Raw genomic sequence first — 22,131 nt, 5'->3', positions numbered from 1 at the left:
ATTTTAGTCTGGTTTAACTGCCTGTGATGCTTCTCCCATGCACACATGTGATGAAGGGCTGGCTGTGTTCTCCTTCCCTGGCTCTGACACGAAATAATCCTCCACAATCCGTGTGTGCGTGCTGTGCACTTGCTAACCAAAGACCCAAAAGCACCGAGCAGCATCTATCAGAGCTGTGCAACAAACGTAGCACTGCAGAGATACCCGAGCTCTAATCACTCACAGCTCCAGGCACTTTGCTCTTCATCATACTTGTCTAGACAGACTAAATGGTCTCTGCGAGACAACCCCAGTGTTAGCCAGGAAAGCGGCTGCATTTTCCATACGGATGAACTCCCAAACAGGTATAGCTAAGGGTGGGTATTCCCTGGAGCACGGGCGTTATAAAAGTGGCTCATCCCGCGGTATAAGGGCACGCGGTGCCTCCTCCTCCCAAAACATCAAGTGCTTTTTAAATGGTGCCGCCAGGTCGGGGATGTTTGTGGGCATTTTATAGCCAAGGAGAAGGAGGGTGGTCCAAGGTATTACTACAGCCAGTATGTCTAGGGGGGCAAAGAGCCCAAATCCACGATTTCGTAGGGGCCGGCTGTACCCTGATGTGCCAGCTCTGCCAGCCGGAGGGTTGCTGCGTACGAAGCGTGCTCTGGAAGGGCTGCAGAAGCTGGTGCTGTTCCTGGGACACCTGGACACCCCTGGCCCCGCTGATGTGGAAAAGGGGCTGTTGATGCTGGTCCCCGGTGCGGGAATCCCACGGGTGGGCGTGCAGAGAGGGAACAAGTCCCCCAGCACTCTGGGACCGTGCACCAAGCGCGAGACCGAGCTCAGCCGCCCGGCACCGCAAACCCCCGGCAGGGTGCACCAAGAGTGCCCGGGCAGGACCCCGTGGGGATGATGCCCGGAGCGCAGTCCCTAATCCCCGGCGGGAGATGCCCCAGGCGCGGTCACCAGCCGCCGGAGGGGGGATGCCCTAAACGTGACCCGCCGCCACCGGGGGAGGATGCCCCGAGCACGGCCACCATCACCCGGGGAGCGATGCCGTCGCCGGGAAAGGGCTGCCCATCTCCCTGAACCCGGCCACACTGACCCGCGGAGCGGTGCCCGTCACCCCGGGGGCGATGCCCATCACCCGGCAGACGCCCCAGCCCCCGGGGGGTCTCGCCGCACGCCGGGGCCGCTCGGACCCCCCTTCCCGCCTGGCCGTGCTCTACCCCGATGAGGCGACCCCGCGACCCCTCTGACCTGCCCGGGGGGACAGGACAAGACTCACCGCCCGCCGGGCCGGGACTGCGGAGGCCGGGAGGAGCGGCAGGGCCGGGCACCCGGCTCGGGGCTGGCGAGGCGGAGCGGAGCCCGGCAGCGGCGGCGGCGGCGGCAGGAGGAGGCAGCAGGAGGAGGAGGAGGAGAGGAAAAGGGGGAGCAAAGCGGGGCTCGGCCCCGGCGCCGGGAGCCCGCGGGATTCGCCGAGCGGCCGCCCAGAGCCGCCTCCTGCCGGGGCGCGGGGCAACCGCCGGGGGGCGCCCGCGGAGCCGGGCGAGGGAGCGGCCGGGCCTGAGGGGACTCGGGGGCGGGAGGGGGACACGGGGTGCGGGGACGGGACACGGGGTGCGGGGACGGGACACGGGGTGCGGGACGGGACACGGGGTGCGGAGGGGGACGGGACACGGGATGCGGGACGGGACACGGGATGCGGGACGGGACACGGGGTGCGGGGACGGGACACGGGGTGCGGGGACGGGACACGGGGTGCGGGGACGGGACACGAGGTCCGGGAGGGGACACGGTGCGGAGGGGACACGGGGTCCGGGAGGGGAGACGGGGTGCGGGGGAGCAGGACGGGCTCGGCCGCTGGCGTCTGGGAGAGGAGCGGGAGCGCAGGCAGCCCTTGTTTTGGGAAGCGCGTTCCCAAAAGAACCCGGGGCTGAGCAGCGCGTCAGTGCCGCGGGGTGGAAACCCTTTAATCTGCGCTCTAATGAGAGCTGGGCGAGGAGCGGGTGTCTGGGGTCTGGTTGTGCCGGTGGCTGGTGCCATCCCCGCCCTGTGAGCCGTGTTTGCAATTCTCCTGGTGCCTCGCTCACGGCATCGCTCCCACATGACCTGGATGCATTTTTGTGTCCCACAATGTCCTTTAATTCGGGAATATTATCTGTTCTTGGAAAGGTTGATTACATTAAAGGAGTGGATCTCTGTTCCCGTTTCTTCATGGCTTCATTTTTTCTGCCTTTCATGTTTTGATCCTCTTCAGTGCTTTGATCCCTCATTTCTGCCATCCCTGGATGGGAGGAAAAAGGAATACCCTGCCTGGGACTCAAGCGTGTCCCTAAGTGACATAAACTGAAATTAGGAAAAAAAAAAAATATTTTACAACCTCAGGAGCTGTAGTGGTCCTGGAAGCCCGAATGCCATCTGCAGGTCCAGCACAACCACGGGCCTTGCAAGGGCCAGCAGAATGTCCTGCCAGAGCCGCGGTGGCCATGGGAGGGGGCAGATGACCACGTGCCGTGCTGCAGGATTAGCAAGCACCGGGATGAGACCATCACTGCTGCAGCCTGCGTGCCCGGAGCCTGCATTGCTCTGGAGGCACTGGCAGCATCGCTGGTGAAAAATTGCCCTAATTTGTGCTCTCCTAATCAGACCAAGGCAGGTGTACGGAGTACGGCATGGGGGAAAACCCGGACGGGACTTTTCCCGGAGTATGGAATGGGGGAAAACCCGGACTGGATTTTTTTTCTGGAGTACGGAATGGGTGAAAAACCCGGACTGGATTTTTTCACGGAGTACGGAATGGGGGAAAACCCGGACTGGATTTTTTCTCTGGAGTACAGAATGGTGGAAAACCCGGACTGGATTTTTTTTCAGAATATGGAATGGGGGAAAACCCGGATTGGATTTTTCAGTGACTCCTGAGGTGGGGCTGCTTGTATTAAGGTGCAAATGAAACTGCTGGGGAGCAGGATGGTTCCTTGATCTGCTCAAGTTTTCTGTTTGTTGTTGATACAATGAGAACTCCAGGGTTTTGCAGCCTGTCTTGTCACAGGTTTTTTTTATAAATACAGGGACAGGCACGTGCAGTTTAAGGAGATATGTTCCTTGTGGATTCATGGGATTGCATGGATCCACCAGCACATGCAGGAAATCTTATTTTTGTTTTCCACAGTGCTGCTTTGCACTCCTTATGGCTGTCAGTTATTTACTGAGATCAGCATACAGCTTTTAGATACAGTGAATGCAAATGAAGAGCAGAGCAGAGCAGTGACTTTGTGCTCCACTCAGCTGGAAGAAAAAAATGTGCATCTTTCAGTGGAGCTGGAATAAAAAACCAGCTTGATCCTATGAATGAAAGTGGTTCACTCAACACACACGGTGCCATCAAGGCTGCCAGGCTGCCCAGCCCTTACCTGACTCAGGAACTGTGTCTATAGGTCACATTCCTGCCCAAGAAAGCACTGATTTTAATTAAAATGCACTCTGAGCTTCATCATTGACCTTGGTTACAGTGTAAGGTATAACCAATAGTGTGTATTCTATTATCACCTTCACAAGCTGTTAAACTGGGTGGGGCAGTGTTTTTTGTTTTTTCCTACCATGACTCATCCCAGATAATGCCCTCGGGGCTTTGTTAATGGCCCATCAAGGACACACCCCATGACTCATACAATTGCAACATCCCATTGTGAGATGCTCCACCCAGGGGGAGGAGCCAATCATTCCCACCTGGATGCGAGCTGAGGTTTGGAACAGCACAAGCAGTTCTACCTACTGGGTTCCTAGAGGACAAGAGCTACTACTGGACCTTCAGGTGAAAAACAGACTCTTTTCTACAGGATCACTGCCTCAACAGGACCACTTCATCTGGACTGCTACCACCACCCTGATTAACAGGGTGTCAGGTTGTATCCTGACCCTGTCAGTGTTCTTGTGCTATTGCATTTATTTTGGTTTTCCTGTTAAATTATAATTCTGACTTGCGATCTCCCACTGGTTGGCTTTCAAACTAGTACACCCACCCATCACCCTTCCCTAACAAACCCTACGGATGAACCTCATGGAGGTGTGGATGAACAGCAATGTGAGCATGGCACTCACAGTTTTCCATGATTCCTGTGAGAAACCTGAGGCAGCTGAGATCGGCAGCAGTGAAGGACAGCTCCCTTCCCTCTGGAGGAGGTGGCAGAAAAGAAGCAGAGAGCAGCAGGCACCTTCTGGTAGGTGATGGAGTGGGGGCATCAGTGTCCCTAAGGCAGCACCAGACCAGCCAAATTGTCCCTCTGCTGTGTCCTGGCACAGTCCAGGCTCTGCTGGCAACTTGGGGAGGAGCTTTAATGAAAACAAATGTTTGGCTGGTGCTACTGTAGTGCCACAGACTTGAAGGAACAAACAGAGAGAGCCCAGCCCCTCTTTGATTAGTGAGTGCAATCTGCTGCCACAGCTGATGCTGGGGGAGAAGATAAGAGAGAGAAAATGAGAACAGCTCTGGAGTGAAGATGAAAACACTGGGCAGAAGATCTGTGGGCGGATGAAAGGGAGCCATTTATTTGCAAATAAGTTGCTAGATCAGGCTTCATGTGCATCTGGGCAGCTTCTAGTACTATGGGCTTATTCAGAGCTGAGAGTTTTGACTGGAGTCAGAGACTCTTGAGACATAAACCCACATGTCTACGCAGTGGCTGGTCCAAGTCTGTATTGTGCTAATCTAAGGAAAATTTAAGGGTCTTCTTCACTTCTTACCATTGATTGTGTGTCACTGTAGGAAGGCAGTATGGCTGCTCCATGATTCATTCCCACGAGGAAGCATGATTTCAGGTCCCCAGATGGTTGCAGAGGCAGAAGAGGAGGCAGATAGATATTTTTACAGCCAGGAGAATGCAGCTTCAGTGTACAAGTTTGGCCTGGCTTAGAAGATCTGGGGAATATACAGAATGATTATTATTTTTTTTTCATGATTGTCTTCCTCTTGGCTCCTGATTAGGCTTTAGGAACACTGAGGAAGGAGAAGGCTGCTGCCTGACCAATCCATCCCAGGATTTAAATTCAGCCTGGTATCTGGTCTGTGTGTTCCCTGGGGTTCAGCAGAGTCCATTTATTGAGTCCAGCAGAAATAGCTTTTCGCTTCCTGGTTTCAGAGGAGGTGTTAAGTAGGACACAGATAAATTTGGGGATATTAGTAAGGGAAGAAGGGCAGCTATCTCTTTTGAAATAGATCTTTGATAATAGAACTTTGGGCAGAGAACTGTGAAGAGCTGCCTTTTGTAGAGCTAGAGGATGAGATGTTTGCAGATAGGAAACTTTTTCTGATTCCAATAAATTATTGGGCAGAAATGGATGTTTGGGAGCATTTCAAGTTTCTGTATATGCAGCTCTGTCTGGCACTGTGTCCTGCAGCATTTCAGCTCCAGGAGTGTCTTGCTGATGTCAACAGTTCAGGGCTGGGTTGTGTCCTGCATTGGCATCTCAGCCTACAGGAATTTGGGGACTGCTGTGTGATAGTGCAGATGGAGAGGTTCTTGGTGGTGGCACCTCAGTTTTAAGATTTGTCAGAGTTTTCCCTGAGATGCAGAGACATCAAGTTTCACATGGTCAGTAATCTGAAGCAGGCTCTCCCCTTTTGAAGGAGGGAGGTCTGTGACTGAAAGGCAAAGCCCTGCAACACGCTGTCTGCGTAACTAAAACACTCCAGTGAGATGAACTATGAGATGGAGGGCAGAGGTAGTTGGAGGCACTGAGAAACAGAAGCATTTTCAAGTATTTTGCTGCAGAGGTGACTGGAGAATTTGCCTGATTTTTCTTCCCTGTGCTGTCCTTCAGCAGGTGACTCGTGCCAGACAGCCAGGTGGACACATCACTGACCCAGAAACCTTCGGATAACAGGACAGGTGTGGAACTGAACTGAGCTCAGGCACAAGGCAGAGGAGAACCACAGGGCTGCAGAGCCTTGAATCAGAGCTCATCTCTGTGTCTCGCTGGGCTGACGCATGGCTGTGATTTTTGGCTCAGGAATTGACCACAGCCCAGTTTGCTCTGGGCTGGGTGAGGATCTACTTGAGCCTGGTGACGCTACAAAGGCGGCTAAAGGCCAAGTGCTGTCACTGGAAACCAACTGTGAATTAATACACGGGGTGTGATTAATGTGCTTTTTAAATGCATTCATGTCCTGTCGCACTGGCTGCGGCTCTGGTGTCACATTTGGTGTTCTCAGAACATTTATTAGCCTTACAGATCCCTTGATTATTGCTTTCTCTTTTATAATTAAGCCATGAAACTCAGCATGGTGCAGCTTATGCAGTATTAATTCATGGCTGGTGTATTCTGCCTGTGCCCTGGGATAAGGCTAAATGCTGGCAGCTGGATTGCTCTCTGCACAGTTGCTATTCTGAAAATTTTTAATATGATTATAAAAATCACATTCTGCTTGCATATGGGCAACTTGGGGCTCTGTACTGCCACAAGCAGTGCTGAGGTGGGGTCTGACTTCCTCAAGAGCAGAATCTGTGCCCCTGGCAGTGCTGAGAGAAGAGGCCTCCTCTTGCCCCAGGTGCTGGCTGATGCTCTCCAGGTGGATACTATTAGCTCTGCTCCAGTGCTAACACAGCCCCACACGCTCTCCACTCCCTGCCCACCCTTCCTAGGACATGCTTGTGAAAACGTGAGTCTTGCAAATGAGTTCTGTTTCACTCCTTTTTGCCCTCCTTTTCTTCATGTGAGAGTTAAGTAGAATTCAGGATTTCCTGCGAGGCTGCAGCTCCACGGCCCCTTTCTGTCAGCAGCAGCTGCTGTGGATGTCTGAATAGTTTTCCTCCTGGCTGGTTGCTCCTGCCCCCAGAACAACAGTTTAACAGTTTGTGTGGCCATGTGGTGAGCTGAAAAGGGAACAAAAATAGCACTTAACATGTCTGTTTTATTTAGGTTTTTTTTTTTATTTTCCCTCTCCTGGGAACTAGTTGTAGGAGTGACTGCACTGAAGGAATTAGAGCTTGGTGCTACTGGGAGGGAAATCACTGGAATGACACAGACCCAGTGCCCCAGACACTGCTGGCCCAGAGGCAGCAGTTTGAATGCAGAATTCATGAGCTCTTTGCCGGGTTGGGTGTTGGGCCACTAGCTGTTTCCTTTGGGTAAATCCAAGCAGCTTTGCAGCTGCCTCCTCTGAGGCATGAGATGCAGCACAGGGTGGGCAGTGGTGGGCTCCAGCAGCTCTGCCCACATGGCTCTGGTCTCCTGGAAGTGCTACCAAATTTCAGATGTGGGGACAAAATGCCAGCTGCTGAAGAGCAGTCATATCAGCGTCCCTCAGGTGCTCTTCATGGGCCACAGATTCCACAGTGGAAAGGCAGTTCCTCTCAGCAGTGTTTGCGTCAGTGACGCACATGCCCACACTGCTCAGGTTATTGATTATTGCTCATCAAACCATTTCTGGAGAGGCCCGACTGCTGATCATCTCAAAGCTTCTGTTTCAAACAAATGGTGCCAAACCCTACGTGCAGGATGCAAAGCTGTAGTGCAGAAACTCTTTGAGCTCAGACGTTACCATGGAGATGAATCTTTGATCTCGCTGAAGTAAATAAAGGGGGCGGAGAAGATGCTCCCAAACTAGGGAGGAAGGCAAGGCTGATTCCTACGGGGCAGAAGTTCTCAACAGGAATTAGGGTGATGGAAGGCTCCTCTTTTTATCCCCTCCCTGATGCCATGTCTGTGGTAGCAGGGAGGTTGAGCTGTGTGCCCGCCAGCGCACATGGAAAACGTGCCTTTCATGCAGCCAGACAGACGGCACGCTGCACCTCGGAGCTGCCTGATTTAATGCTGCTGGAGACTCACCCAGTGCTGCAGGATTTGGAGAACAGAGACACAGGGCTTTAATACCACTGCGAGGCATGCTCGTTTTCCTGACTGTGGTGAAGCAATCTGAGGAATGAGAGTGGCCAGGAAAAGTGCTGTGTTTATGGATAAAATATAGAGGGGGGGGGGGGGGGGGGGGAAATCACATTTTACTCTGGTGTAATGTGCAAAATAGAAGTGTTTGCTATGCTGATACGGGGTTAGTGACCAAAGGCAACAGTCAAGTTGGCTTTATCCACACGGGCGAGCCTTGACCACGCCAGTGACTTGTGCGTTCTTAGAGCTGTCGGCAGGATCTGTTACTGCTGGCACTGGAAATTGAGGCTTCCATGGATGGAGCAGAAGAGAATTCATTAGGGAAGGGTATAATTAGCAGCAGTAGTCTCTGGGAGCAGCTGCTCGAGGCAGCTGTGGTCCCAGCACTCCGGCAGGACGTTCCGGGGTGCGGTGCACGGCGCTGGCAGCCGGAGATGATGCCGGTGTTGGAGCTGCGGCTCGGCTCTCCCGGGAGCGCTCCGTGCCGGGCTGGGCACGCTGTTGGTGCATTTCTTGCTCCGCTGGGCACCCGGCTGGTGGCTTTCCCTGGTCACTTCGGATCTGCTCACAGGACAGTGATGGATCCGTCCCTTTGTCTCTGTTGCCAGCACGGCCCCAAACAGGTTTTACTGCAGCGTGTGCAGGGTGAGCGAACTGCTGTGTGTAGCTGGTGCAACACTGGTTTTCATCTTTTTTTTTCCTAAATAATCTTCCTCAGATGCATTGAGCTGCCAGTTGTGCTAATTAGTGTCTCTCTACTCTAGGGATTTTCACCCAGGCTAAATGGTGCTTAAATACCTTGGTCCCACCACTGCTTTCCCTGAGCAAGTGACCCCTTTGTGCCTTGCTGAATCTCAGCCATTATCTAATGTAATTTGAAATTTACAGTTTAAATACTTTATTTATGAGGATAAATGTTGTTTACAGATCTGAAATCTTATCGTCTTTTCCAAATACTGCAGAAAGCTTCGGTGTTGAACACATCCCACAGGTTCCCTTTAGAAGCTGACAGGTGGGGTTTTTTGTTGATTTTGTTGTTATTTCACATGACCCTCTCTGAAAATACTGTCACTGCTCCCTGTTGTCTTATACACTACTTCACTGGGAAGAAAATTTGTTGAAAGAACATGCAATGTTAAAGGTATTTTGAATCAAACTCACTTCAACTGGTTTCAGTGGAGGCTTTAGCCTTGTTTTCACAGGGCTCTTTGTCAGAACCTAAAGCTCAAAATACTCTGTTGGGTCAAAGTTAGGGTTACTAGACAGCATTAATGAATACAGCATTTTTGTCCTCAGTTGCGTGGACAAGACAGGATTGCTGTGCAGCCACAGCTGTGTGTCTCAGGGCTGTGACAAGCCTGTACGGATGTTGTCACTTAGCAACCGCTGCCATTTGTGTTTTAACTGCAGCTTTTTTGTTGTTGGCACGTAATGAGAATTGTAATCACGAGATCAGTCCCATTAAGGGTGTTTGTTATCGAGAGTGATGGGGTTTAGGACTCACCTGTGCCCCAGACTATAAGGACTAAATCAGAAGATTTCATGTGTGATGCAGCTTAGTAAGGGTTTGCTTAGGAGCTGGCTTGGCTGGGCCAAGTCATGTTTCAAGATGTACAGCCTGCCTTCACCATCTGCCAGACCTGGCTCTGCAGCTCCTCCATGCTGGTCACAGCCCAGCCCAGAAGCTGCTTTGAGGCCAAAGCTCTGAGTGCAGAAATGAGGGACCAGCCTGGGCAAGCCTGGATGTGCCTGAGCACAGCAGCACCAGATCCCTGCTCCCTTCTTCTGGCCCAGGCAATATATGGGGTCAAGGGAGACTGGAAATGTGAGGAGTGAAAGACAATGAGATGGCACAACTGAAGATTGAAGGTATCTCTATCTCTTGAGGGTAATTCCCACCTGTATTTTGCATTGACAATGAGTGAAAAGGGTCAGACCTACAACAGTTCAAGCTCTAACACTCTACAGGACCTGTTAAAGGTCGTGGTTTAACACCTGATCTGATCTAACCAAGAAATGTCTCTCAAAGAGGTGGGTGCACCCTCTGTCCCAGACACTAGGTTCCTGCCCTGCCACGGAGGTTAATAACCAGGCAAGTGGGAAGCAACTTGGTCTGGATGGGTTTGTTTTGGAGGCAAAAGTGTGAAAGGCATCTTTGCAGCCCTGTTATATGTTTATTATTATGTAAATAAACCCTTTCAGCTGCTACGCTCTGAGCAGAGGCTGGGTATTGATACCACAGATAGAAACACTGTTTTCTTTAATTTCGTTTTGCTTTATTGAAGTTGTTGTGTAATTGTACCTGTAGCTCTGCAGGGACCCTTGGTGAGGTCTGCTCATCCCCCTTCCATCGGGGGTGGCATTTAGGAGAGCACCCAGGATGTGTTTCCTCACAGCTGCACATCCCCATCTCTGCTCTGCCTTGTCCAGATGAACACACTGCTCCTTTGAATCCCATTTCTGCGTGTGCTGGCTCCACAGTTAAAGGCAGGACCTGTCCTGCCTCTGGAGCAGCACAGCTGACGCAGGCTGAGGTCTGGCCCTGTTGAAGTGGTGCTTTATTTTTCTGCAGAGGACAAAACCCACTGCTCTGAGGGGAAATGAGACAGACCACAGAGCTGCTGCTACTGGTATATTTTTCCATTGTAAATTGCTGAGATCTTCTGCAGTGAAGCTGGTTGATGAGTTTCCTCTCTAATGCACACTGGTTTTTAGAAGCCATGATGAATATGTATTCAAAGGTAGAGCAAATTTTATCAGAGGAAGACAGAAGGAATTGCAAAGATGTGCACAAATTGATTTGTAATCACAGATCATGTATATCTAAGCTGAAGCAACAGCCCTAGACGTTTATGGGCCATTTTTGACTAAGTTGTGCAATTAGTATAATTAGGGAAATAATATTCTTTGTATTGTAAATGTCTAGTGTATTAAACCAGAAAATTAACAGCCATTTCTTTGGCAGCTTTCATAAAGCCATTGCTAGTGCAAGGCTGAGCCAAAGATTCTTATTCTCTCTAGTGTCCCAAGTCTGAGCAGTTAAAGGATAAATCCTTTCTTCAGAGCTTTGTTGAAATGTGTTGAAAGCAACTCTAGGAATTTCCTACCTGTGTACAGATCAGACAACACAACATTGCCCCAGTGCAGATAAGGAGCTGAAATGGGCTTTAAAATTCTCTTCTTTCACAGCACCAGCCAGGAGAGATACAATTTTTTTTTTTAAGCTGTGGTGGTTGGTGTCAATACCACCTGTATTGCTCCTTCCTGCTATTCACAGCCCACTTAGAAGGTAAGGACAGTCCCGAGCCTCGTTGCCTCTTGCATTGAAGCCCATGTGTGGCTACAGCCTCTGCCAGAATCAGCTCTGTGTGTGGGTGGGTGTTGGAAAAACTCTCAGTGGTGCCTGCCTCCTGCAGGAACTGAGCACAGCTACAGCTCTGATGGGATGAATGCTGGAGTTTCCAGAGAAATCCATCCCAAAATGTCCCTAAGAGCAGGTCAGGCAGCCCCCTCCTTCTCTATGCTGTGTGACAGGAGCAAACTGGTGGTGGTTTCTGGAGGGACAACTGTTGTTGTGAAGTGGTTAAGTAACAATGGCACTTGCTGAGGTGAATGCTCAGGATGCACCTGGGGGCAGCCAGAGCTGCTCAGAGTTGGCTCCTTGGGAGCCAAGCTTTCCCCAAGGTGCAGCATGACCACAGCTCCGTGGCAACACTTACCACAGTGTAATTCTTAACCCAGCAGGAAGCTGTGTGGCTGGGATAAGGATCTTGTGGAGGTGCAAAAAAAAAGTCCGGGTAGGTAAGAAGTGTGTTTAAAGTAAGTTGTGAGTGTAAGCAAGTGGGGTAGGGCTTGTATGAGTCCTCAAGTGTGTGAAGATGGGCATCCTACAGAGGGCATCCCAGCGTGAGGGATGATCCACATCAGTAGCTGTTGGTGTGTGTTCATAAACTTGGTAGCTACATTTCCAGCTCAAAAATACCACCCCATTGTTTTCTGTAGAAAGAATTGTGGAGTTTTTTAGTTTGTTTTCATCTCTCTGAACCTCTCCCTTAATATTAGTCCCAGGCATTTGTTCTGCACACTGCCCAGATGCCCATGCCCCTTCCTGTTTCTCCCACTTATCAGGTGTGGGATGGCAGTGCCAGCACCTCGGTGTCAGTGGGACTCCACTGTCACTGGAGCAGCAGAGAAAACAAAAGGCCAAGCAGGGAGCTCAGACAGGGCAGAAATACAGAATCAGCACTGTCACAGAGCTGCTGGAGGTGGAGGCCTGTTTTTAATGAAAGAGGAAACAAGTCCTTAAAACCCCTTCTAAAGATAAGGAGCTCCCCCCAGTTTGTTGTACATTTGATTTTTACTGTACAAACGTAAAAACATGACTTTGGACTGCAATTAGGCAGATGCTACAAACATTATGTCACCCTCACCCCAGCTGATTAAAAAGAAAAAAGAGTTCCATGAAAAATTAATAGGTCTGGGAGTTGAGAGGCCTTGGTAATAAGCAGCGAGTTCTCCTTCTGTAACAGCTCACTTTTTCAATTTGCTGATATCTGAATAATTCCTTGGAGTCTCCTAAACTGCACAGCTCTGAAATGACAAGAATTCCAGCACTGAACGGGAGGGAGGCATTCACCCAGCAACCTGCTGTCTCCTCTCCTGGAGCACAGCTGACCTACTGTCAACACAGAATGCTGCTTTTGGAACTGTGGTGCCTTCACTAGACAGGACTGCTGGAACTCCACAAACACTCCACGCTTCTTTAAAAGCACATCCTGCTCTCTCACTAACCCTTTCCATTTCTGAGATGAATGCAGTGGCAGGAAAAGGCCTGAATTTTAGTATGTTCTGTCTTTTGCCAGGTGTAGACCCTGCTCAGGTAGAATTGAGAGTCAGCAGCAGAGGTATTCTCTCCTAAAAACAGCTGCTGGTACAACACCCAAGGGCTCTGCCACACAAAGCTGTGCAGACAGCCATAGGCAAGTGTGCTGCTTTCCTCAAAAGGCAGAGAGAAACCTTCAGCTTCAGCAGCAAGAGATCCAGACTACATCTCACCCCACTGTACAGCTGCAGGGAGGAGGTTGTACAAGTCCTTTCACTGCTTTAGATGCTACAGCCTCCACTGCCCTAAAATCAGTGTCATGTTCCTGCCTCTCCTCAGGCTGCAGGAAGAAAAAGGATGCTCAGGAACACCTCAGTGCTGGAAAAGAACACACCATGGTTTGATCTACTGCTAAAGGTACTGTTTGGTTTGGGTTTTTTTCCAGGTTGCAGAAAGCTTCTTAGCACATGGCATGATACTGGAGTAGATTGCAAACTGCAGTCTTCCCCAAGTTTTTAAAAAACTGGTATTTTTTTCTCAGCAAATCATGTTGCCATTCACACTATGGCTGCAGTTCTCGTATTGTTACCAAAACTAATCATAGATCAAATTCATCTTGAAAAAGCTGTAGGTGTCAGTTTCTCTCAAAAGTTAGAAACTATCTGAGTACTTCAGGAATGGAAAACAGGAGCACTTGGAAAAAAACCCAGCAAAATGGACTTGCTTCTGGCTTCAATTAAAACCAAAGTCAGCATGTTGGTGTCACTGCTGAGATCAAACAAGTCTGTGATCTATAGGAGAAAATTTGTAATGCTAAGGATGATCAGCTTTTGACTCCTTAAATGGCACATTCTGCTCTAGACCTCAAAATGCACAAGGGAAGCTGAGAGCTCTGTTTTTAGAATAAAATACAGAAAGGTCAAAACAAGTGTCCCTTAAAACCAGTCTCCATCAGTTTTAGCTACTCTGGCTCTAAAAGGAGCCAGCAACAGCTTGTTTTCAGTCACTTTTGTTTTTTTAAAATGCTTCCTTATACATAGGCATGGTCTGGTGTTTTCTTAAAAGACAACAACTTTAAAAAAAGAACAAATGCCATACTTAATGCTTTTACTTTGAAAAAGAAGTAACAGTTTATTGGAAATGACACATTAATGAAAAAAATTCATCAGTATTAAAGCAAAGCTTTTCTAACCCATTTAACAGCTAACAAAACCATCCTTCTCCTCCAGAAGAAAATTGCTCCCTCAGAGCAAAAGATGAGTTCAGTAACAGTCAACTTCATTATCCTCTATGGTCCCCACAGTAGCAAGGATGTCCTGTAAGAGAGACTGAGGGCTTTCTTCCACATGGTCACTACTTTTATTTAGCTCATCATGTAGCTCCAGTAAGTCTATTGCACCCAAAGCTAACATCATGCTCTCTGGATCTTGGAAATCCACCCCGTCACCACCATCCGTGGGGAAGTTCTGGGCCAGAGAACCCTGTCTTAGTGTCCTCTGTAACCAGGCAATGCCACGTCCTGCAGGTGAATCTTCAATCTCTTGTGGATTCTCCAAAGTACTCATGGGGTAGAAATGACCTCTTAAGCCAATCAGCACATCACAGGCTCTCTGCCCCACGGGTTTGTCACAGTCACACAAAGATTGAAACAAAAACCCAAACAGCTTTGCTCGACAAAACACCTGCAGCAGCTCATTCTGAGGGGTGGAACTTGTGACTGCAGAGGAGACAGGAGCATAGGGACATTGGGAAAGCTGGCAAATGGTCTGACTACAGAAAACTTCAACCAGTTCCAAACCACCAAGTCTGACTTCCCAGTCTAAGTCATGCTCCACAGTCTGGATGACTCTAGAGACAAACTGCTCTGTATCCTCCAGCTGACCCATGCAGCCTTCTCTCAGCCACGTGGTGAAGATGCTGATCACAGCCCTCCTAGGAAAGCCCTCTGAGTCTGTTGACAAGATTTCCTGAAGCTTTGCTACAGTGTTCTAGATGCAAAAAGACAAAAGAGAAAGCACAGTGAGGAAAGGAACATGCAAAGAAACAAGAACAGCAAAGGTAAAAAATCTTGTCATTACTGGTTGTGCAATCTGCCTGCATGAGCAGGTAACTTGTGAAGAAAGTTATAAGCAGTACAGCAGGAAACTGATGGGTAGTTGTGCTCATGCAGAAGAAGTTATCCTACCTCTCTGTTATACAGATTGCCTGTGGCAGGTGACTCTGGAGCAAAGCAAGTAATGAAGGCCAGGTGTCCCACCGCAGTCACAGCACTCGCTCTCACGTAGCTCTCTGGATCCTCCAGCAGGTTTTCTGTGAGCCTCAGCACCTCTGGGGACAGGAGACACTGCCTGAACTCCTTCTGGTCTGTAAACAAGATAGCAATCCAGAGAAGTGGGACTTTATTTCCTCAGAGCATGAAGCTGTTTCTAATGCAAACTGTTCTTTGCCTCATACAAGGATGGACACTGCCTGCAGGGACCACGCAGCTGCTCACCAGAGCACAGATGCTCTGTGTCAGGCTCCTCCTCTCCCAGCAGCTTTTAGTCAAGCCCTGACAGACACTGGAACTTAGAAAATTGCATTTACAGTTGTTTTAGCAGCACGAAAAAACTTTCTGCAGGCAAGTGGGGACATGGTTTCAGCCTCATCAAATTTATGCCTTTGCTTCAAGGAGAAAAAATAGTCTTCCTTTCCAGTTGTCAGGCACATGGCAGAGAAAACAAAAGTGGCTGGAGGGTAAAGTGCTAATGCAGCTGAGTGTGCTGGATACTTCCTTTGTGACCTGGGGACAACAGCAGTCGGCAACATCCCCCCTCCTCCAACATTGCAGAGCTATGGTAGGAAAATCAGCATTGCCTCAGTGCTACCTGCTGCAAAGCCTGAGCCACCAGGAAAGTGGAAAATCAGTAATTAATCCCAAGCATGCAAAGCAGGTCTAGGCTTTTAGCCTCCTAAAGCCCAGCCCCCAGCCTGCTGAAAGAAACCAGACTCTGCTGCAGAGCAAACTGAAAAACAGAAAGTGTTATCTGCCATTAAGCACTGTCACCTGCCTTGACAGACATGTCTCAACACCCCTCAGTTTAACTCACCAAAACTGCCATTAAGGCAGGTACAACAATCTGAGTTCAACAGAAAAAGCAGGGTAAGTTTATTAATATTTTTGTCAGATTTTGATCATGTTCTAAGAGTAAAAATCTTGACACTTCTTTCTTTTCTCAGCCCTCCAGTTACAGGTCAGAAGATGCTTCACCAGCCCAACTGACTTTCACAGCTTTAAAAGAAATACTCCTCCAGTCTGAACTGTCAAATCTTTGCACCTACCTCTCAAGCATTTAACCATGGCAGTGAGGAATTCCAGGGAAGAATCTCTTACTTCCCAGCAAGGACTGCACAAATGCTTCTGCAGCACCAGAAACACATCTGTAAGAGGTAAGTGACAAACCTGAACAGACATGAAAGGCAACAAGCCTTACTGAAGCACTCACTGTACAAACTCTGCATCATTTCATCTGATACAATCCCTTTTGCTGCTGCTGTGTGCTTCTCCCAGAGTTCTGCAAAGCACTATTTGGGCAGCTAAACATAAATTCAACATAACTGTGAACAAGTGAATCCAGTGCTTTGAGCAGGAAAGGTAGGCGGGAGCAGATTTTGTATGTGCCACTGGCTGCTGTTTGTCCCAGCTGGAACAGCTTTGTTACCTTCCAAAATCTTCTCAGTTTGTTGCCACTGACTGTTGGAGCAGGACAGTTCCTGCAAGTGCACCAACCACTTGGATGTAGCTTGAAAGGTTTTCTTTAGAACCTGAAGCAATGTAAAGCAGATTTACTTTACTACAGGCGGAGGTGGTGTTGCCTTTATGCCTTTAAAGGTAAAATTCATTTTAGCCTAAAACTTACAGAGAAATTCTCAGAGTAAACAAGTGCATATGCCTCCTTACTAAGAAGCCAGCCACAAATAAATGGTGCTTAAAAATAATTTCTAACAAACATCTAGAAAATCCCTGTGTTCAGCTAAGTATTACGAAGTTCTATTACCTCCAGCTTTGGATTTGCAGTTGCCACCAGAGTCACTCAAACAAAACAAAGCAAAAAACCAAACCCCCTTAATAAAAAGAATTCAATACTTCATGGCCATGTCAAGTTGAGAGTGTCAGTGCTACTCTGAGACATGATGGCTCCTGTCTTCTCAAGAACTCTCAATGTAGTGGTCAGTTACTTGCTCATAGAATTTTAGCTATTTTCTGTAAGCCACACAGGACAAGACAAGTCTCCTACATATTCTAGTACAAAGTGAGCTAAGAAACAACTGTGGTCAGATCATTTCTCAGAATTACACCCCCCTGGGGCAAGCTAATAGACTTGGATCTCTCCCTAGTTCTATACTCACAGTAGGGCTGGTGTTTGGACTGTGCAGATATGCCAGAAGAACATCAAATAGACTTCCTATGAGGGTGTCACAGTCTGAAACAGAGAAAACAAACCCAAAGGACCAATACTGAGAGATGGAGCAGCAAAATCCCTGCTGAAATACAGAAAGACACAGGATTGTAAAACTGCTTTGGATAAGAAAGCAAAGATTAACTCACCTTTCTTCTCTGAGAGTGCCGCAAGGACATCAAGAGCTGACTTTTGCACTCTGAAGCAATTGATCAAATTCTGGCTTATTTTTCTTCCCAGAGGAGAAGCTGGGCTCAAGAAGCCATTGCAGAACTGTAAAATTGTCATGAGAGAGCGCAGCAAGGACGCACAGGGTAAATCCACTCTTAAATGTTTCTAATGGGTGAGAAAGAAAAAAAGAGGAAAGAGTTTCCTGCAACAGTCTCAAGTACAGAGCAATTTTTGGTCAGAAGGCAGCAAAAATTGCAATTTCTAGTGAGTTCTTAAGGTACCACTATGTCAATAACTAAAAATAAATTAATTTCCTCTCTTCCAAGAACTATTGCAGAGATGGAAGGAGATTCTTCTCACTGCTTGGGAAAGCAGTTCAATTTGTGTTTTCTTCTCAGGATCAATAATTGCAATACAAGTAAGGTATGGTAGCAAAGCTCATCAAGACATTTAAAACTTAAGTGCAGTCCCTCTTCATGAGCCTCAGTAGTCTTCTGTTTTCATATTTAGAGTCTACTGTGCTTAATTTCCTTAAACTACGGAAACCCTTACTGCCAACTCCCCTCCATGTTCTGTTGTGCTCTACTGTGAAAGTTTGCAACCACTCTTAACACTGTCTTTAAAGGACCAGTTTGATTCCCAAGTTTATTTCCCTCTCTGAACATTACCAGAGACAGCAGCTTCTCCAGGTGAGCAAGGGTCTGACACAGGAGACCAGCACAAGATGTCTTGGAGGACAGAAGACTTTCAACAGTGACAGGATCACTAACAGACTCATCCAGCAAACCTAGAGGCCCAAAGAAGGGGAGAGCTCAGGTTGTCAGTGAATAGAAAAGACTGTGATTTGTAAAGTTAACCAAGATATTCAGCTGATGTGTGAATATCCCTTCAAATGCAACTGGCAGTAGGATTTACCACAAACACTGCTACCGTCCTTGACTTCTCCTACTCTTTTTCCTCCAGTTTTGTCTGCACCAGACACTTGAAACACTGGCACGCAGGCCTCTAACTTTTCTGTCACAACTGTACCTGCATATTCCAGAGGCTGGGAGGCTGCTCTCAAAATACAGTCCATTGGCTGAAGCAGAACAGTCAGTGCCTGAATCCTGACATCTTGTGGGCTTCAAGGAGGAAACAGCAGTTACCAAAACAAGAACACTTCACTTCCTTCCCAAATACCTGCCCCCAAATGCTGAGCAGGGTAATGATTTTCATGCAGGCTTTTAAGCAAGCCAGCAGTGACAGAGCAACAAAAGCAGTATCACAATCTGAGCCTTCTTCCAAGCTTCACTTGCTAACTGAAAGCAAAGGAGAAATGGCACTGGAATTTAGAAGCAGCTTTATCAAGTCATGCAAACAGAGAATGGGATCCTGTGTAAGGAGGCTGAGAGAGAGGCATATCTTGTCAACAAAAGAGTGTCCTTCTATCTTAAAACAAGCATGTTACTTAGCCTGTAAATCAATATCTGTATGTGCCATATTCATCTGGTGATTTCCTGGTGCTTTCTCACTACCTAAAGTGGAATTACGGAGCAGAAACACCTGCATAGGGCAGAAATTTCATTGCATTAAGTCCTACCATTTGCAGAGCTTCAGAAGTCCCACTGCCAGAGGACCTGCTTGTACTGGGGTTAAGTGTTCCAGAGCAGAAGTTATTAACGCCCAAAAGCTGCCTTCAGAGCCACAAAACACAGGTGACCTGAGAAGAAAGAAGTGTAAGTGTAACCTATCACATGGTGGCAAACAGATCTATGTCAGCACGGGCTCCAAGGTGCCAGAAGATCTTTACCGTGCCACGTTAAGCAAAAGATTGGCCAGCACGGGCTGTGCTTGAACAGTCTCCTCCAGCAGAAAGGATTCGATTTGCTTTGCTACGTCTGACCAAAGGACTTCAGTCCATGCAGCATAACAACTGCCAAAATAGCTGCTGAACAAACTGTTCAACAGCTTCAGTGACTGCTCGATGTGAGAGGCACAGCTGGACTGAAGTGACTCTTCTATGTGCTTTACAATCATCTGGGCACATACTGGCCAGTCACAGTCCTTTGCACTGAGAGCTTTCAATGTTTCAGACTCTAGGGAGAAGGTGAGTATGTGCACCAGGAGCTGGCTGGCAGCTGAAGCCACAAACAGGCTGGGATCCCCTTGCAGAGCGAAGATCACATCCATGCCTCCTGTGGGAAAACAAAACAAGTCACTGGAGGAAAAAACCAACCATTTATGACTCCAATTCAGGTACCACACAGCTTTAAATGGCGGTGGTGAGGTTTTCTTATATTTTATTTTGTAGTCTCTACGCAAAGTCAGCCAGTCCTTAAGAACAAGCAAACAGAAGAAGAAAATAAAATTGTTTTCAGATCCTCAGGGGTTTAATAACTCAGGATCAGACTTCAATATAACATCAGTAACATCAGGAGAGTTGACAGCACACTGAGTGTGTATTTATGGAAAGAGCCTGTACCATCTCTGGACATAACCAGTAGGAAAAACATGAGCAGCAGTATCAGTACCACTTTTCCATCACATGGACAGCAGCACGTGCTGTACTTCAATACCAATCCAGTCTTTTAGGCCCCTCTGTACATGGGATCTAAAGTTGGTGTTAACAGCAGAATTTACATACCTGCATAACAACACCAGGATAGCAAATGTGTGCAAGGACTTAGAGATAAATGAGCCTCTGCTTAGTTTTTCTGCACTAAAATCATGCTGAAATGTATCCTTTAGTAGGAGTTACAAATAAGAATACAGATAGCTCTTGATTTTGTAAGGGCAATTTTATAAGATTCTTTCTCCTCTATAACGAGCACCATCTTCAGTGTTTGGAGAAAAACCCCAATGTATAACTGACTTAACAGAAGTTAATGCTTAGCTAACTTAACCAACATCTTTCAATGAGTTCAGTGTTTTTGACCAATGGCTTATTTTAATCTTAAATAAACAAAGACTCCCATCTTGCTCATTTGACATCTGAGCAACAGACTGGAATGGCAGGGACACAGGAGATCTGGGGAGCCCCCAGCCCCAGCAGTACTCACCCGTGGAGCAGAGGAAGTGCAGGGCAGGCTGGTGGTGCACCATGCTGTGCACACCCTTCACCCAGCCGCTGCGCACCGACGCGTCCTCCCACGCCGCACCGCCCCGCGGCCCCTCCTGGCCAAAGAGCCTCCCCAGCAGCTTCTCCTGCCGAGGCCAGAGCAGAACACAGAGTAAACAGTGAGCAAAAGGGGCTGCTCTGTCCGAGCCAAGAGTATCAGTACTGTAGTGAAACCTCCTGTTGCTAGAAGTATCGCTAAAATGGGCAATTTTCAGAATCTCATGCTTAAACGTAACAGATGGACAAACTAGAGTGTTCAAAACCAAAACTGCTTTCCAGGTGCTAAGGGACAACTTATGTATATCAGTTCCATTAGACTACTTTATATACCTGTACACATCTCTTCCCTGAATGAAGCCTTTTGAGTTTTACACTGTAAATGTATCCTGTTGTAGAAATCAGGGCTTTAAAAAGCTCCCGTGTTTTTGCAGGGAATCAGAAACTTTCTGTCAACCTACTATGGAGGGAAAATGACATCTGTTAGTGCAGTTTAAATCTACAGGATCTGTCCTGGGATACAGTACTGTGCAGTGACTGCTGTGAAGTAGCGTTATCCCATACACTCTTGAACTAAAAATGGGAAGCACTACACATCAGCATTCACAGTCCTGCTGGGGTGAGACAGAAGTGAGAAGCAACTTTACATGAGAAGTGAACAGGAATGGTGATTGTAGTTCTTCGTTATCATATCACTTTTGCTGAGCTGTTCAATGTAAGCCATATGTTTACAATATGCACATTTTCAGGGGTCATCCATACAGAAGGAGGAGACAGACACAGCAGCAGGTACCTGGGTGGCCGACTCACCTGCAGGTGCTGGAAGCGGCTTTCAGAAGAGGCGAGGATCCCAGCTAACTGCAGGGTAAAGGACAGGATGCTGGGGCTGGGATCCGGCAGGGCCAGCACGGAGGTGATGAGCTCTGTCAGACACGGGTTGTCCTGCAGCAGCTCCACAGTCGGATCTGCCCACGAGAGGTCAGAAAACAGCAGGTCACTGCTAGGACTGTCCTCTCTCACCAAGGCGGTTCCCTGAGCTGAGGTAGCCCCTGCCAGCTGTTAGAACTGATGAATTCGGGTTTACCCGCAGCATTTTCAGGTGTCACAGCACCTCAGATAGTTGTGGAGACATCCAAATCCCACCTGGACATCTGTTCCTGGGTCATCTGCTCTAGCTGACCCTGCCTTGGCAGGGGCTTGGACTGGATCATCTCCAGAGGTCCCTTCCAACCCAAACTATTCTGCGATTCCGTCCCGCCGGACCAGCCCCTGCTAGCCCCCGCCACTCACCGAACCACGTCAGGCTGCGGAACCAGTCCAGCAGCTTCTCCAGGCAGGTGTCGTCGAGGCCGGGCTGCCGCGGGTCGGCCAGGGCGGCGCAGACGCCGGGCAGCAACACGGCGCACTCGCGGGTCATGGCGAAGCGGCGGCGAGCCCGGGCCACGAACCGGGATTGGGGGTCGGACATGGCCGGGGGCACCGGCACCGGCACCGGACCCGGGGCGGCACGGCCGCAGCGCGAGTGTCGCAAAGGGGGAGCGGCCAGCGGCAGCGGGGGGCGTGGTCAGCGGCCGGTCAGAGGGCGTGACCCGGGCGCGCTCCGGGGGTAGGCGGTGGGCACGGGACGGTGCTCGCGGTTGGCAGGATGGCGTTGCGACTTGCCTAGGTTGTCCCGGAGCTCTTGGGCGGAAGCTCCCGTCCCAGAGGCGGAGCGGAGCCCTCGCAGGGGCCGCTCGGCC

General features: G+C 48.9%; 1 protein-coding gene across 1 annotated transcript; it reads right to left on the bottom strand.

The window, feature by feature from the left end:
• Positions 1–13,805: 13,805 nt before the first annotated feature.
• BRAT1 (BRCA1 associated ATM activator 1) lies at positions 13,806–21,871 on the bottom strand. Its single transcript, XM_082291872.1, has 13 exons — positions 21,683–21,871; positions 21,203–21,357; positions 20,337–20,481; positions 19,088–19,472; positions 18,878–18,997; positions 18,328–18,419; positions 17,967–18,085; positions 17,277–17,463; positions 17,078–17,151; positions 16,390–16,492; positions 16,010–16,108; positions 14,874–15,052; positions 13,806–14,676 (listed from the first exon to the last, which is right to left on the bottom strand). Exons 1-13 carry the CDS (start codon positions 21,858–21,860, stop codon positions 13,951–13,953), a joined length of 2,562 nt encoding a protein of 853 aa, XP_082147998.1. The 5' UTR covers positions 21,861–21,871; the 3' UTR covers positions 13,806–13,950.
• Positions 21,872–22,131: the final 260 nt, after the last annotated feature.

The sequence above is a fragment of the Coloeus monedula genome (genome assembly GCF_965178545.1).
Source record: "Coloeus monedula genome assembly, chromosome: 16".
Classification (NCBI taxonomy): Eukaryota; Metazoa; Chordata; class Aves; order Passeriformes; family Corvidae; genus Coloeus; species Coloeus monedula.
Note: the sequence above shows the minus strand (reverse complement) of the source record. Positions and strands in the feature narration are given on the sequence as shown.